Consider the following 16,717-nt stretch of genomic DNA (forward strand, 5'->3'; position numbering starts at 1 on the left):
ACAATCTGGACCAGGTCCTCCGCCCCTTCCTAGCGGATCAACCCAGAAGAGCAAAGGATTGGCAGAGGGTGATAGGCCACCTAGTGTCTTTGGAGAAGCTAGTCCCTCAAGGAAGACAGAATCTCAGGAGCATTCAGTGGAACCTAAAGGATCTCTGGGATCAGAGGAGCTCCCCCTACAAGATTGTTCCGATTCTTCCATAGACAAGATAGTCCCTGGAATGGTGGCAGGATCGTTTGAACACTCTCAAAGGGATGCCACTGTCTTCCGGGCCTCCGGAACTACTTCTCTTCACAGACACGTCAAAGGAGGGGTGGGGAGCCCATCTCCTAGGGAAGGCAGCGAGAGGAAGTTGGACGGAAGTCGAGAAAACTCTACACATCAATGTCCTGGAGATGAGAGCTGCCCAGGAAGCCTGTCTGCACTTCGGAGCCCTCCTAAAAGGAAATACAGTGGCGCTGATGTCGGACAACGCCACAGTAGTGGCGTACATAAAGAAGCAAGGGGGATTGAAGTCAAAGGAGTTGTGCGTTCTCGCATTGCAGATCTTAAAATAGGCCGAAGAAGAACAAGTCAAGTTGACGGCGAGATTCATTCCGGGAAAGAAAAATGTACTGGCCGACGGCCTCAGCAGAGTAGGCCAAGTGGTGGGAACAGAATGGTCCCTTCACCAGGAAGTAGCGAAGTTCATCATCCGAAAGTGGGGATCTCCGGTAATGGATCTCTTCGCAACAAGACTGAACGCACAACTTCCCGTATTCTGTTCTCCTGTCCCAGACCCAAAGGCAGCATTGGAGGACGCCTTTCAGCACAAGTGGGACAACCTAGACGTTTACGCCTTTCCTTCTTTTGCTCTGATCAGGTAAGTGCTCAACAGAGTCAGGACAGCCAACAACCTAAAGATGACTTTGGTAGTGCCCTGGTGGCCGGAGAGAGAGTGGTTCGCAGATCTAAAAGGACTGGCAATGCTCCCTCCGTGGCCTCTTCCAGACAGATCAGACCTACTGAGACAGCCACACTTTCTAAGGTTCCACGAGAACCCTCAGTCCCTTCGTCTTCACGCCTGGAGGTTATCCAGTGCCTTCTGAGGAGACAGGGATATTCGGCAAAAACAGCAGACAGGATGTCTCGGTATCTTAGACAGTCCTCAACAGCAGTATACCAGGCAAAATGGGCAGCTTTTACAAGATGGTGTGCTTCAAGAAAAATCAAGCCCCTGGAAGCATCGATCCCGGACATCGCGGACTTTCTCGTCCACCTCAGGGATGAGGTGGGCATGTCAATCCCAGCAGTGAAAGGAGTACGAGCTGCTCTGGGACAAGTGTTTCTCTTGAAAGGAATCGATCTGGGTGCTTCTAGACATATTTCGATGCTCATCAAGAGTTTTGAGCAGTCCTGTCCTCCCTTTTCGTCCAGGGTTCCTCAATGGGACGTGGCTAGAGTCCTTGATATGCTTAGTAAGCCCCCTTTCGAACCTTTGAAAGATATAGTGGATAGGAACCTTACGCTTAAAGCTGTCTTCTTGTTAGCATTGGCTTCAGCGAAGAGAGTAGGAAAGATCCGTTGGTTGTCCTATGAAATAGAACATTCGAGGGGTTGGCGAGATGTCTCCTTCAAGTTTGTACCTTCGTTCGTGGCCAAAACTCAAAACCCCTCAGTTTGGGACCCTAAGTTTGAGGGGTTCTCTATTCCGGCAATTCCCAGATCAGACAATCAGGATGACTTGAAATTGTGCCCAATCAGAGCTATAAGGATATATCTGAAGAGGACGGCCAATCTACGTCCAGGTATAAAGAATTTTTTCGTCTCCACAGGTCCGACTAAGAAGCAAATTTCTAAAAACTCCATTTCCTTTTGGCTCAGACAAGTCATCATCAAGGCTTACACTCGTGTGGGTCTCTCAGTACCAGGAAAACCAAGAGCACATGACGTTAGGGGTATTAGTACCTCTCTGGGTTTTGAAAAGAACATGTCAGTAGCACAGATTCTTAGGGCAGGCACCTGGTCAAACCAGTCGACGTTCACGTCTCACTACCTCAAGGAATGTACGAGGAAGTCCCTAGATGGATTTTCTATTGGTACAGTTATCTCCGCGCTCCAACCGATTTAACGGCCCAAGCCCCAGGTTCAATCGTGGATATCAAAACCATCAGACACAGGTGCGATCTTTTCTATCTTCCCCTTGTCTTCGCTTTTTAACTTTCTTTCCTTGAGAGGTCGTGACCAGTAGACCTGCACAACCCATGTATATCAACTAATTCATCAAGCACTTCATCACGGAATTATGAAGGGTGAGTACTTATACACTAATATGAGCTCTTTGTGTAGTTTATCCTACTATCCAGTTTCTTAACCTTTAGTACCTAGTCCCCTGTCTAGGTATGTGTCATCCAGTCAGTTGGGTCTTAAGGCAGGTGGCACTCCCACCTCCTAAAGTGTAAGTCTCCTAAGAAAGTAGTTTGAGGTAAGTCCCTGTGTTGGAACCAATCACAAATTATTAGTAATTTGTATTTTTCCTAACATACTTACCGAGAACTACTTTCAGGTTATGGCCCTCCCTTCCTTCCCCGAGTGCCTCACTGATCTTTAGTATTTTTACTTTCAAAGAACTTTCTGAAGGTCGAGACCCAAGCTCACATGTGGCCTTTCTCGGGATTGCCCTTAGGGCACGTATCCTTCCGCCTAGGCCTACCATTACAGAAAACGGGAGTAGGGTAAACTACACAAAACTCTGGTCGGTTGAGAGGAGGTTCCAGGTAACTCCTAAGAAAGTAGTTCTCGGTAAGTATGTTAGGAAAAATACAAATTACTAATAATTTGTGATAATTGGTTTCATTTACCCATAACATTATTATAAAGGGAGTGATTTATCTTGGTGATATGTTTAAAGAAAGATATTAAATATTTCTCTATAAAGAATTATTATGAGAACTCCACATCAATGAAAGTGTGAATAAAATGATAATTCAAAAATTGAGAAAGATTTGGGTCAAATTTTCTTTGACTGTCAATTTCAAAGTAAAATGTTTCCGGAGAAAGGATGCATGTGAGAGTAACGTAAAGTAAATAGTTAAAGGAGAAAATGTCCTTTTATTGAATTATTCACTGACAACAATCTGACAAAGGTGGGAATAGGCACTTTGGAAACTTCAGTCTAAGTGGATTTCAGGAATTTTGTATTGATAGCCTCTCTTATTTATGGCCCTGCTGGTAAGAAAACTTATGAGTCCCTGGGTATTTGTAAATGAGAATTCAAAAAAGGTGTCTTGATGAAGGAGAAAACTTTATGGGGAGATGCTGTGTGATCCTAAAGGACTTTTCCATTAAGGCTGAAACAGAAAATTCAGTAAGGCATAGCATATCAAAAAAATATTGTCTTGCCTGTCCTAGCGCCACTGTTTCAATGTGCAAAGTGCGTGTCTAAGAGTCTTATAACTTCAGGCTCAGTTGAACCCATTTCAACTTTGCTGAAGTCTTCTGCTGCCTGACAACACATACCCACCACGAACCAATACTGTACTAACACTGGCGACAGTGCTTACCTGAGCATGTGTCTCTCCTTGGAACGCAAAATTTGTAAGCAACTAACGCATGAAGACATTGTGCGTGGTGAATTAGTGCATGATGATTCATCCCTTGAAGATATTTCGAAGAAAAGTAAATTCCTTCATTCAGCTTTCCGGCAATGATCTTTCTGTTCCATGAGTAACTCTCGGTTATATCTCACTTCTCTTCACAAGGTTAGGGAGGGGAGAAATCATTGTCTACTGTCAAATTAAGTAATAGGAATTAAGTTATGATTAGTTTTCCACTATTCTTAATGATAGCATGAACTTGATGGAAGGATTAAATTACTGTTCAAGATTGCTTTCAATAGATTTTGTTTGCGTAAACTGGTCGACTTTTATGGCATAAGTCACCTTTCACTCCCCGGCTTTCTTCACAACGTGGATTGGTTTTAGTTTTTGTATCTTATCATCTATTCCAGTTTTATGAATTTTATTCCCCTCTTGTTTTTTATTTAAACCTTTCAGAGTATAATCCCTTGCCCGAAATATTTTGACTAACATAACCTAGAATTTTTTCATACCCTAGCAAAACATAAGAATGCTTGTTCTATTTGGTTGCCGGTGTATGACGTCTTTCACTCCAGCTTTCACAGTTAGCTTGGGAATGTTTATTTATAGTAACTATTATGAAATTATATGGGTGTTTTGGTCTAGCCTAATTTTTTACCTAGGTTTAGATGTTAGGCTAACATAGCCTGGAGTATTTTGCATACTGTATATTAGCCAAATACTGTATACAAATTATTTTATTAATAGGTACTAAAATTGTTATATAGGTAGCTCTCAGTACTTAGCTTCCATAAACAGTTAATAAAGGATTTTTACCAGAGTAAGGTAAGTTAACAATGTTATATGTATTACAGTAATCCCTTGGCTATCGTGGGTGTTCCTTTCCAGGTCACCCCGCAATAGCTGTAAACCGTAAAATAGATACATAGTGAAATCTATGGTGTATTTTCTTCAATGTTTTTAAAAAATTTAATTTATTTTTTCTTTATAGATTTATAAATTGTCATAAAGGATTCCCTGTTTTAGCCTTGACAGGAATGCCCTAGGAGACCACCCAGCAGTAACATAAAAAATTTAGGAACAAAAAATTTGAGAAAGACGTGTAATTGTCAAATATTAATTAATTGTCCCTCCACAGTTCATTTTTTGGTAATGTGAAATATGTTGCATGCCATATAGCAGTCAAGGAGACCACTGGATCCATTGTAAATTCTTTATCATATTGGTCGAAATTTGAGCAGCTTTAAAGTGTTGCTAGAAATATGTGGGAAAAAATATTATTTTTCATCTCTGGAGAAGTAACCTCTATATTACTTGTTCAAGGAAGATATAGGGGCTACTTACCTGTGCATATAGCTGTTTGGAGATCAGCACATCATCTCACTACTGTGGGCAATTGTCTCAGGGAATCATGTTTGGCGGAAATGTCTTTAGGGGAAGTACCCAAGTTGTCGTGATGTGTAATTTAATTAGTATAGTTTTCACATTCAGTATCCTTCCTAGAATCATCATCTGGTTGGTTAGTATCCTTTACAAAAGCTACAGTGCTGGTCATGGTACTGCTACTCATCTACTAAGAGTCTTAGCAGGTCAACTTCTCAGGATGGGCAGTACTGCCACTGTCGGTATTATAAGTAACAGCAGTCATGGCGACACATTTACTGTGGTTACTATCTTATTTATGGTCACAGTCACTATTCTGACTGCAGGCACAATCTTGTTTGGAGAGAGAAACAGCAGCCCTGGAATAACTCCTGCTTGGATCATAACTGGAGTAAGGCCATAAGAGATATTGAAATTCGATGCCCAAGTTCCAGAAGCAGGATGTCTTTCCAGCTTAGGTCATTGTAGTGGAGATGGAGTGGGATGGTCACATCAGTTAACTGCCTCACTAGTCACTACATTAAGTCTTACAGATAATTAAACAGTTGCTGCTCACTCAAGAAAATTTTGAGTCTTACTTTGCAGTGAGAGCATCATTTAATCAAGATAGAGCAGATAGCTGTTGTTGAGGGGTGAAGGCAGTTATAACGGATTTGATGAGCAAGCAAGATGGACAATGGATAGGAAGGCTGCCTTGGATGTGCTGTGCTGGGTGAGATTGAACCTGGTTGGTTGACTGCATATTATCAGAGAGTCAGAACTTAGAGGAAGGCAGATACTTCTGCCTATCTGGATACTAAAGTTTATGTTATCCATGCATATGAAACAGACCTGTTAGCAGAAGGGCTCATGGCTAGTTTCATATTGTATGTCCTCTCTAAAAAACACAACCTGATGTATATATCTCACTGGTTGGGTCAAAAGTGCACACCTGTTTGTGGTAGCTTCTCTTAAAAGATGTGGCTTCCTGCCTTGATTTGAGATACCGGTAAGTGTATGGCGAGCCTTAACTTGCACCTCCTTACTTATTAACTTGATCGATCTAGGAATTACTAGATAAATAGTGAATACACCACTCAGTACAGTATGAAAAATAATACAATACAGTACTGTACACAAAAGTACAAAAAGGAAAGGCGAGTAGCATATAAAATCTATGTTAAAAGGTAGTAACGTAATTGTTTATCATCATCAAAGGGGCAAAAAATTGTATATTTTAAATTTGATAAAATGAACCAAACTTCCTTAGAAAGGCAGCAAATTAAGTTTTGCTAATGCAAAATAGTATGTAGAAATTTATGTATCAGTGTAGTGGTAACTTTACCAATCGTAAACTAGTTGTAAGATGGAAACTTGAAAACAATAATGTAAAAATAAGAGAAATACAAAATTAAAGATTACTGAACAAAGAAGTAAAGGCGTTAATTTATTCTCTGCAAACATTACTAGGAAAAATAAACTTCGATCCAAGTAAAGCAAAGAGCAAACTAACTTTAAGGCTTTACCTAGCTCAGCCCCTGTTAACGAGTTAGCTGTAAGTTCCAACCATATAAAAATACCACCAAAATGATGCAAAAAGGTACAAAGTATCTGAATATACCAAAATACTCTGATCTATTACTATGGCCACATAGAAGTGATTGTGTCAGAAAATAATGTGTACTTAAATAACTGTTGCTAACTGCAGAACTGGTATCCCAAACACTGGATTCAGGAATAAATACATTACCAAAGGGAATAAATCCTACTTTCATCTAAACGAGTTTAGTGAAAATCTAAAGGAAAAAAAATTATGAAAAGAATTAATTTGATTAGAATAATAGGCTGGTGAGAGAGGAGTAACAATGAATGCTATAGGAAGTCGGGCTGTGGAGTAGTCTGCCTATCTTCTTACTGTACTGTACTGCATACTTATGAACATTGGGACAAGTTAGAATTTACCCAAGACTCCAGGTGCCATATGTGTCTTGCTACTGGTGGACTTCTGTTTTAGATAAGAGTACAAGGAATACAGATATTCAAAGGTTATGAAATGGGGAGCATATTAGTACTGGGGGTGTGATAAATTGAATAAGAATCTTTAGAATGTTTGCTAGAAAGCTTATACTGTACTGTAAATGTGTAGTTAACCAGTTATAATGAGAGCAAAGAATGAACGGGTAATTATATATCCATTGTTGCTGTTTGATAAAAATCTTTTATATTTGCAGTTTACCAGTTATGCCAGTAAAAAGGAGAACAAAGAATAAACAATAATTTGATATCCCTTGTTGCTTTGGGTAAATGTAGTTAGAAGTTCTTAGATTTGTTTGAATATACTGATGCATTGCACATAGCTGATTTGTTTTCTCAGTATAGCATGAGTTGACAAATCATGTGTGATGAAATATAATGTGTTCACAGTTCAATTTTGATTCTAGAATCACATTGATGTCAACGAACAGTACAATACTTCACTTAAACATTCCTTTTCTTGTGAACTGTTTAGGTTGCTTTTGCATATTTGTGTGAAATTGCTTCGAATGTAAGTCATCTTTTTTAAATCACTAGATCGTTTTATGGTATGTAGTACAGTAGTTGCATCAAAATTGTTTATGGATTAGGCACATATCTTTGTATATTGTATTTCAGGTTGAATGTGAAGGGTTACCCGATGGTTGTTTTGCACATAAGGGTATGGTGCAAGCTGCAAAATTTGTACTTCAGAGATTAGAAGAAACTCGAGCTGTGGCTGACGCTCTGTTAGCTCGTAATGGTTATGGTCTTGTTATCACGGGTAAATTTTACAATTTAATTTTTTCTTAGCTCTTAAAATTCATCATTAATAAACATTACCTCAGGATAATTTATCTAGCCCCGAATCTCCAAAAACCGTCCAAATTTTAACCACATTGGTAACCCTGCTACCACCTATTCTGTAACATCACACCCCCCTGTTGTCATCACTGCCGGCTGAACCGACTGTCTGCTAGCTTAGGTAACCAGTTGTTACTGAGCGCCTGGGATGTTAACAGCCCGAGCGCACTGTTGATAATTTTGAATTTTGAATTTCTTTTTAGCTCATAGAGCCTTCATTCTTCAGGCGTTTGCTGCTTTTGTGTAAATACAGGTATACCTCAGGTTACTTTGTTTTGATTCAAATCGTTTTTTAATTATACATTGTCAAAATTAATATGTGGAAAAATAAAATTATAAGCCATCTTTTTCGACATTACATGTGTCAGCCACAGATATTGAAGCGTAATATCACTAAAAAGCTTTAAAAGTACCCAAATCATGGTATTGTACAATAAATATGAATAAAATTATATAAAATCATATTAAAATACATACATTTACAGTAAATGTTGATAGTATAATCATCATTAATCTTAGCGAACGAAATATTAAAACATCTGTGACTTTTGTTTTCGTCTTATTTAGCTGGCTTTAAGATTCAAAGCGCTCTCCATGGTAGTTCCAATATTTACCGTTTAGTTTAGGTGTACATCATTACATTCTAAACAAAACATGACAAAAAGTTAATTATTCTTTATTATAGTATTTTTGTATTCTATTTTTCAATTCAAGTGCTTTTTAGCAATTAACAATTACTTCCTTTTTATTTATGGTTGTTATTAGCCGATCTCAAGACTTTATCGAGAATATGCGCGTACACGAATAACATAGAATGTCATCTATATAATTCCATAACTCGTTCAGTAAAAATTCCTAATAAAAATTACATGAGTGCCAGTTTGTTGTAGAATATTATAGTTTTTGGTTAAATTTCTTCGATCAAAGGCTGGGCTTAAACCACGTTCGATTTTTACAGCTGATCTGTAGCTTTAGCCAACAATAAGACGTATATTTACTGACAGGAGTCTTAAGATATTTCTGTTTTTTTTATGTTATCTGAAATTTGTTTGGTCATTTTTGTACTTCTCTATTATCAATTTAAGGCTTATTTGAACAACAGTAATTACTGACTTATTTTATTATGGTTTTGTTGTCCGCTGAACTCAAAGTGATGATGGTATTGACATTACATATACTATAATTAACAGAATATTGTTGATATAATTTTGCTCCCTATCCTGTAATCCTTGATGGAGAGCACAAATCAAGGATCTCTTGACTATTTTCTTATCAAAATGAGTATCTAACAAAAACAACAGCGAGAATTAGGTGTTGACACTGACGTTCCACATCCATCTACGTACGTTATATAAAGAAAAAAATGAATGTAAATATGGGTATACTTGACGTGAATTAGTTTATTTTATACTAGTGCAAAATGATTTTAATAACTTTATTTGTTATTTAATCATACAAAATCATTTAATTCTATACTGTCTTAGAGTAAACCACATTTATAAATAAGAGCCCACGATGTTCTGTAAACTTGCCAAATTGTAAATATCTACAAGTATGTATGTACGAGCCGAACTCGGTTGATTCCCTTGTCAGGCTGGTAGGAACATAGAGAGGAGACGTCCCCTTTTTTGTTTCATTTGTTTGATGTCGGCTACCCCTCAAAATTGGGGGAAGGGCCTTGGTATATGTATTTATGTATGTACATTTATTCGTAAATGTAGATTACCTGTACTTTTTTCTCTATTACATTAAAAACTAAAATTTATTTTTTTGTAAGCTTAAAATAAATTCTTATGAACCATATATTATTCAAATTTCATTTATAACTAAAATACAGAACTGGGGAGTGTTATTTGTGGTTAAGCCTAGTGACAAGTAAATGGTAGACAAGTAAATTTGAATAGTTTTTTTGCCTTAAGTTACCTCTCCTGGAACCAATTACAGATGGAGGGTGAGGTATACCTGTACCAGGTACCTTGTTACTGTTTTTTGTCTAATATCCTTGAGTGGATTTTTGTTTATGTAATTTTTTGTGCAACCTGGCTGAATTTTTTTTTTTTTTACATAAAACAGTTCTTCAATTACTCCTTCTTATCTAGTCAGGAACTGACCCTTTCTGTGAAGTATGAACAGTGGGATAATAGTTATAATTGCAAAGGTAAGGTGTTTGTTTTGCTTCCCGTGGTACTCGTATCATGCTTGGTGCTATAGCAAATGACTGCTCGTGTTAAATACCCAAGTCCTTAATCGCAAAGGGCTCATGAGGACAGTATGTCTTTTCTTAGTGTTGAATTCCTTTTTGGGCGCTTGTTCTTCAGCTTTAGGCCCCGGTTATTGGCCATTCTGCGTTGGTTATAACGAGTGCTGCCACTTAGTTCCACCTTTTCATTTATCTTTTTAAATGGATTGTTATTTTCATTCCTTGTGGTTGTCGCCTTTTTGGCTCCTCGTCCCCACTCCTCCCGCATTTTTTTTTTCTTTTTTTTGCTCCAATGAGTTTAGGTTTATTTCTCTTGAAGTCACCATAGTTAAAAAGACAAAATCTTTATTAAGACAATGTCAATTAAAGTTTTCAAACTGACAGAAAATTTAGTTTGTCTTTACTAGAATGTCTAATAACATCATTTATATCCTTGCTGCTCCTTGTCAAGTATCTGTTGACTGTACCCAGGGTAAGGGTATGACAGATCCCCTGGCTTGTGAACCCTGACATGGGGTAGACCTTGGGTGGATCCGGTCCGAGCGGTGGCCTGACGATAAGTTAACTTCTAAGTCCCCTTTTTAATTTCATTACAGTGCTGGAGAGCACTTAGTGGGGTTATGGTGTAGGTGCTGGGCTAGTACAGGTAGGCGACAGGACTCTGCTCGGTGTGTAGGGGGTGGGCCACCTTGGGTTGGGGTTTTTGCCTATGTTGGCTATGAAGATGCTAGGCCCAGGGGCAGGGGTCTTTGCAATGCCTCCCCCTTTTATTGAGAATCTTGTCATTGGGCCAAAGGTTGTTTGAGCCAGTTGCTGGTCCCTTTCTTCTGCTAGAGTCTATTTCAGACCCCTCCTCCCCTTCAATTCATCTTGGGAAGGTTCTCATTAATGGGCCTTCCCAGTTGCGGGATCCCTTGTTGTTGGTTTTAGGTTGGGGGTCGCGAGGGTCTACGTCTTTCCTCGTTCTCCCTCTACTCCTTGTCTATTCAATGGGGTTCATTGGGTTGGTAAATCCTTGGATGGGTGATCACCTGGGATTTCTAGATGTCTTCCTCGATTTCGGTGGCTCTCTATGTCAGTTATTCTGGCTGCTGTATCAGAGCTTCCTCCTTTCCTAGAGACTAAAGGATTGTTCTTGAGGTAAATCCGCCCCTTCAGTTTCTACTCAGAAACGCTCACTGAGTGTTACAAGCTTGGTTGCTCTTCAGACGTTGGTTTCAGGCATGAGATTTTTCGAGCTCTTGACTTTCCTTGTGTAAAATTGTTGTTTTCTTGGTACTTCTCCTGGTCAGAGGATTGTGTTCTATGGGCTTTTGTGTGTTAGAACTCCCCGAGTTTCTGCTTCTCTTGTTATCAGGGATCTGGTTCAGTCTCTTCTGGGACAGGATGCTTTTTGTAGCACAGGTTTCCAATCTGGTCTTTTGAGATCTGTTGCGACTCTACCTGCTCCTGTCTTTAAGCCAGTCGATTGCCCTTGTGCTCTTCCCCTCTGGTGTTTGTCTCCTCATGGGAGCCGATGCCTCCTTTTTGCTCTTGTCCATTTTCAGGCTCCATTGGGAAGCGTGGTCTTCTAACAGTGGTCGCCTGAAGGGGGTCTAAATGGACTGTCGAGGAGCCTGTTTTGAGGGCTCTTTTGGCGAGATCTTTCTTTTGGGCTTCCCTGACATCTGTCATGAGAATAGCGCTTTGTCTTGTGAAGGCCCCCTCTCTCTCCAGAACATCTTCACCTTTTGTTTATATCTTCTCAGAAAGTCTCAAGTCTATTGTCTAATGATTTTTCTCCCTTCTGGGCAATTTTTTTTCTTGGATGATGGGATCTTGGTGTTTAGGAAGATTGGGTGCCAAGAGCTCACATTGATTAATCGGTCGTTATGCCGATCATTATATAAGAAACCTCCCATCTCCAGAGTGTTTGAGGTAGCTACTTGTCTCCGTTCTGCCTTCTCCTTCTTTTTATTTTTGAGTAATGTCTTGCTGGTTTTGGTGACCATGCTCTTTGGGCCCGTCGAGAATGGTAGGACAGGTAGTTAAATTTGAGTCTTGGTGGTCGCATTCTCTTCATTGGGTGGAAACTGCCTTTTTGTATGTACATAGTACTGAGCTTAGGTTAGGATGCCATACTCTTGTGCTTGGTTGGTTGGCTTCGCATGACTTAGCTTAGGTATAGGTTGGTCATGATGGGTTAGATTTAGTTAGCCTTGATTGAATTTTTATCCACTGATTTTCAGTGTGTTTGCCTCTTCTGGTCACAGACTGGTTGCTAGTGTCGTGTTTTGGACAAGTGTGGTATCATGCCACTGATGCTCTTTGTCCCTCACCTCTCAGCATTAGTCACTTACACGAGACAGGCAGCAATTGGTATTGCTGGTCTTGTTGCTGGCACCATTGGGCTGCGTTGTGATATCTCCCAATGTTTGCCTGACACTAGACCAGTTGGACTGACCTGGCACTCAATCTTTGAGGCTGAGTCGCCTTCTGCCTGTGTCCCTCTCATCTTGGTGACAGTTCTCAGAGATTTAGGTTGTATCTGGTAATGCTGGAGTGTGTTGGTGCCCTTGGCTGTATTTTGATAGCCCCCATTGTCACCCGACTAAGCACGCAGCATTGTAACTAAGTCGCCTTCTACTCGTATCCTTCTCTTCTCGCCGCCAATTCCCCTGAGAGTTAGGTGACATGTGGTTATGATGATGTGTGGTGTTGGTGCCTTTGGCTGGCAATGTGTCTTCAAAAGGTATCAAGTCCATTGTCTAAGATGATTTTTCACCCTTCTGGGCAATTAGTTTTCTTAGATAGGGGTCTTGGTGTTTGTAAAGATCAGGCACCAAAAGCCCATAGTGATGAATTGGTCGTTAGCCGATCGTTAATTGAGGAACATCCCTGTCACCAGTGTTTTTGAGGCAGCTACTTGGCTCCATTTCGCTTTCTCCTTCCTTTTTTTGAGTAATGTCTCTGGTTTTGGTGACATTATTCTTTAGGCCCTTCGATGACGGCATGACAGGTCATCAAACTTGAGGCTGGGTGGTCGTACCCCCCCCCCCCATTGGGTGGAAACTGCCTTTTTGTATGTACATTGTATTTAGCTTAGGTTAGGATACCATACTCTTTGGGCATGGTTGGTTGGCCTTCGGATGGCTTAGCCTGGGTACAGGTTGGTCATGATGAGCTATATTTAGTTAGCCTTAATTGTCTTGTTATCCATTGATTTTCAGAGTGTATGTGACTCCTTTGGTCGCAGGCTGGTTGCTAGCGTCAGGTGTAAGGCAAGTGTGGTGCCATGCCACTGATGCTTTTTGCCCCCCCCCTATCGACATCAATCACTTACATGAGATAGGCAGCAATTAGTAGTGCTGGTCTTGATGCCGGCACCATTGGGCTGCTTGTGATACCCCCTAATGTTCGCTTGACACTAGACCAGTCGGACTGACCAGACACACTATCCTTGTAGCTGAGTCGCCTTCTCCCCGTGCTCCTCTCCTCACGGTGACAGTTCCTGAGAGTTAGGTTGTATCTGGTAATGCTGGTGTATGTTGGTGCCCTTGGGCTGCATTTTGATAATGCCCCAATGTCACCTGACTCTGAAACAGTTAGTCTGTCCAAGTACTCATTCCTTTTGAATGAACTGCTGTTTACTTTATGCCTCTCCCCTCTTGGTGTCAGCCATTCTTGAGGGACAGGTGGCATTTAGTAATGCTGGTATTGGGTGCTGGTCATCATTGGATTGCATTGTGATAACCTCAATGTTTGCCTGACACTAGACCAGTCGGACTGATCAGGCACTCAGCCTTGTGACCGAGTCGCTTTCTACCCGTGCCCCTCTCTTCCCGGTACCAGTTCCTCCGAGAGTTAGGTGACATATGGTAATGCTGGTGTGTTGTGGTGCCTTTGGTTGGCATTTTGATAATCCCAAATGTCACGTGACACTGAACCAGTCTGTCTGTTCAAGCACTTGCTCCTTGGGACTGAGTTGCCAGCTACTGTAGTTACTTTCCTCTCAGTTCCAGGCATGAGGTATGGGTGGATATCTTCAGCGCTGGCTCTATTGTGAGCTTCTTTGAGGCGTGTTATCACACCCACATTGTTGAACAAAAGACCAGGAGAGTGCTTTAAGCACTCCTTCTTTGTCTTGAGTTGCTCTGGCCAGCTTTCCATGTCAATTCCTCTGGGCATCGGTACACATGCCAGGAAGAGAGAAGCAGCACGGTGCTGGTGTATTGTGGCACCGTGGGGAGACTTAGTCGCTTCCTCCCCAGTAGGTACCTGGTACAGTACCGGGGTTATTGTCATGTCTGACACTAGTCTAGTCAGTCTGATCTTGGCACTGAGTCGCCGTCTTTGTTTGGACCCTCTCCTCTTGGCTTTAGACACATGCACAAGGACTGGTGGCTGTTTGTCGAGTTGGTTCTTTTGCTGGCTTTATTGGGGTCCATTGTCTCTTTCCTCAATGTTCTCCAGATGGAAGTTCAGATTTTTGGTTTATGCATTCTTTCTAGCGATTGAGTCGACTCTGCCTTTGCTCTCAGCACCAAGCTCTCACGCGAGAAAAAGTGCTGTTCTGGTAACTGTAGCCAGCTGTTTTGTGCCTCTCCCTCTTGATGATGGAGGTGCAGTTAAGAGAGGGTGTTAGGCTGGCATCTGGTCCCTTCCTATTGCCTTGGGGAGGTGTGGTTACTGCTCCACTTCTTTCCCCAGAGTGTATACCGTGGGTGGGACCCGACTGATTGCTATCTCGCGACGACAAGGTCATCTCTCTCTCTCTCTCTCTCTCCTCTCTCTCTCTCTCTCTCTCCTCTCCTCCTCTCTCTCTCTCTCTCTCTCTCTCTCTCTCTCTCTCTCTCTCTCTCTCTCTCTCTTCTCCTCCTCTCTCTCTCTCTCTCCTCTCTCTCTCTCTCCTCTCTCTTCTCTCTCTCTCTCTCTCTCTCTCTCTCTCTCTCTCTCTCTCTCTCTCTCTCTCTCTCTCTCTCTCTCTCTCTCCTCTCTCTTCTCTCTCCTCTCTCTCTCTCTCCTCTCTCTCTCACTCTCTCTCTCTCTCTCTCTCTCTCTCTCTCTCTCTCTCTCTCTCTTTTTTTTTTTGGCTTGGGGCTGGAGTCACAGTCTAGCTTGGGTGGCATTGGTAGCACTTGCACAGTTGTTGCTGTCATAGTTTTGTTTAGACAATTACCCTTTGATCTCTTGCTGTAGATCAGTCGATCCAATCATCTGTCTTGGTTTGTTGGCCAAACAGGTTAAGTTCTTGAGTTCATTTGTTGGTTTCTCGCATTTTTTCTTGTTTATCCTATTCTACCCGTCTAAAATCAGAAATGTTTCTAGATCCCTCCTCTACTTCATTGTGGATAATAGGGCTAAATAAATTATCCTAAGGTAATGTTTATTAATATGGAATTTTCATGATGAATTAATATCAATAATACCTGGATAATTTAGCTAGTCCCATTCATCCTTCCCCACAGCTGTTGGTCACAACTGACTGACACTGTTATTGGATAGCTGGTTCAACCGGCAATGTGGCCAGCGAGGTAACAGAATATGAGATAGCAGGATTGTCCATGTGGTTAAAGCTTTTGGAGATTCAGGGCTAGCTAAATTATCTAGGTAAGTATTATTAATATTAATTTTATTATGAAAATCCCATTTTATTTCTAGCTGTCCAGAACCTAGTTGTGCCCATCTGTCTGAAGATAAGTATTTACTGTAAATATTATTCTGCACTCTTTACATTCTGTGCAAGTAATGAGCTTAAAGGTATTCAGTTCCAGTAGTTTTTTTTTTACAGGTACTAAAGTATGACCTGATTTAAAGATGAAATTTTAATGCCTTGGCCTCAATATTTTTTGCATTAATAAAGGAATGACACTTTGCTTTTATTTTAACCTTATGATGACTAATATATTTTATTTTGAAGGTGCAGTATGATATTAATTGATCAGTTTAATAGTATGTTTGTATCTCAAAGTTTTTTGTCATCATTAAAAGATTTTTTAATGTTAGAAAATAGCCAGTTAACCTATAACTGTCTTGTGATATTTAGAGATATATATATATATTTATATATTATATATTATATATATATATATATATATATATATATATATATATATATATATATATATATAATATAATATATATATATTTTTCTTTTTTTTATTGTATATATAAATATAGTGTAATTGATGATGTTTTATTATGTGTATTAACTGGGGCTTTATAATTTGCTTATTGTACATTAACTTGTTTTGTAGGTCACAGTTTAGGTGCTGGCACGGCTGTTGTCCTGGCTGCAATGATGAGGCCACAATATCCTGGTCTGAGATGTTTTGCCTTTTCTCCGCCTGGTGGGTTGTGTTCCAAAGAATTTGCTTTAGCTACTAAGGTAAGGAATTTCCCTGTGAATTTGAACTTTGGACTAAAGGTTTTGATTAAGGAAGGGGGCACTGATTTCTTTCTAGCAGGTGTACCAGTACACTCAACTGTAACAGGCTACTGGCACTCAACTGGGAATCAAAATGGGGGAAGAAGAAGCAAGCCACCATACTCTACAAATCTTGTATCCTAGTTTTCCTGTCTCACTATAAGACAAACCCCAACACCATTCAATGATATGGAACTGACATTGACTTTGATTCTTGGTATTCAATTACTGTTCATATCCTTAATGAATACATAGGCCAGAGAAAATTTAATGTTATACATCTTGGAAATTATG

The 16,717-nt window shown here is 40.3% G+C and overlaps 1 protein-coding gene across 3 annotated transcripts in view; it reads left to right on the top strand.

The window, feature by feature from the left end:
* Nucleotides 1-16,717, top strand: part of LOC137657571 (diacylglycerol lipase-beta-like) — a 227,171-nt gene that overhangs the window by 102,803 nt on the left and 107,651 nt on the right. For all 3 annotated transcript variants that reach the window (XM_068391904.1, XM_068391905.1, XM_068391906.1), the window contains exons 8-9: nt 7,593-7,737; nt 16,254-16,384. In XM_068391904.1, coding sequence (XP_068248005.1) covers nt 7,593-7,737; nt 16,254-16,384 — 276 coding nt within the window. The remainder of the gene's footprint in view (nt 1-7,592; nt 7,738-16,253; nt 16,385-16,717) is intronic.

This window comes from Palaemon carinicauda, chromosome 18 (assembly GCF_036898095.1).
Source record: "Palaemon carinicauda isolate YSFRI2023 chromosome 18, ASM3689809v2, whole genome shotgun sequence".
In the NCBI taxonomy this organism is placed as follows: domain Eukaryota; kingdom Metazoa; phylum Arthropoda; class Malacostraca; order Decapoda; family Palaemonidae; genus Palaemon; species Palaemon carinicauda.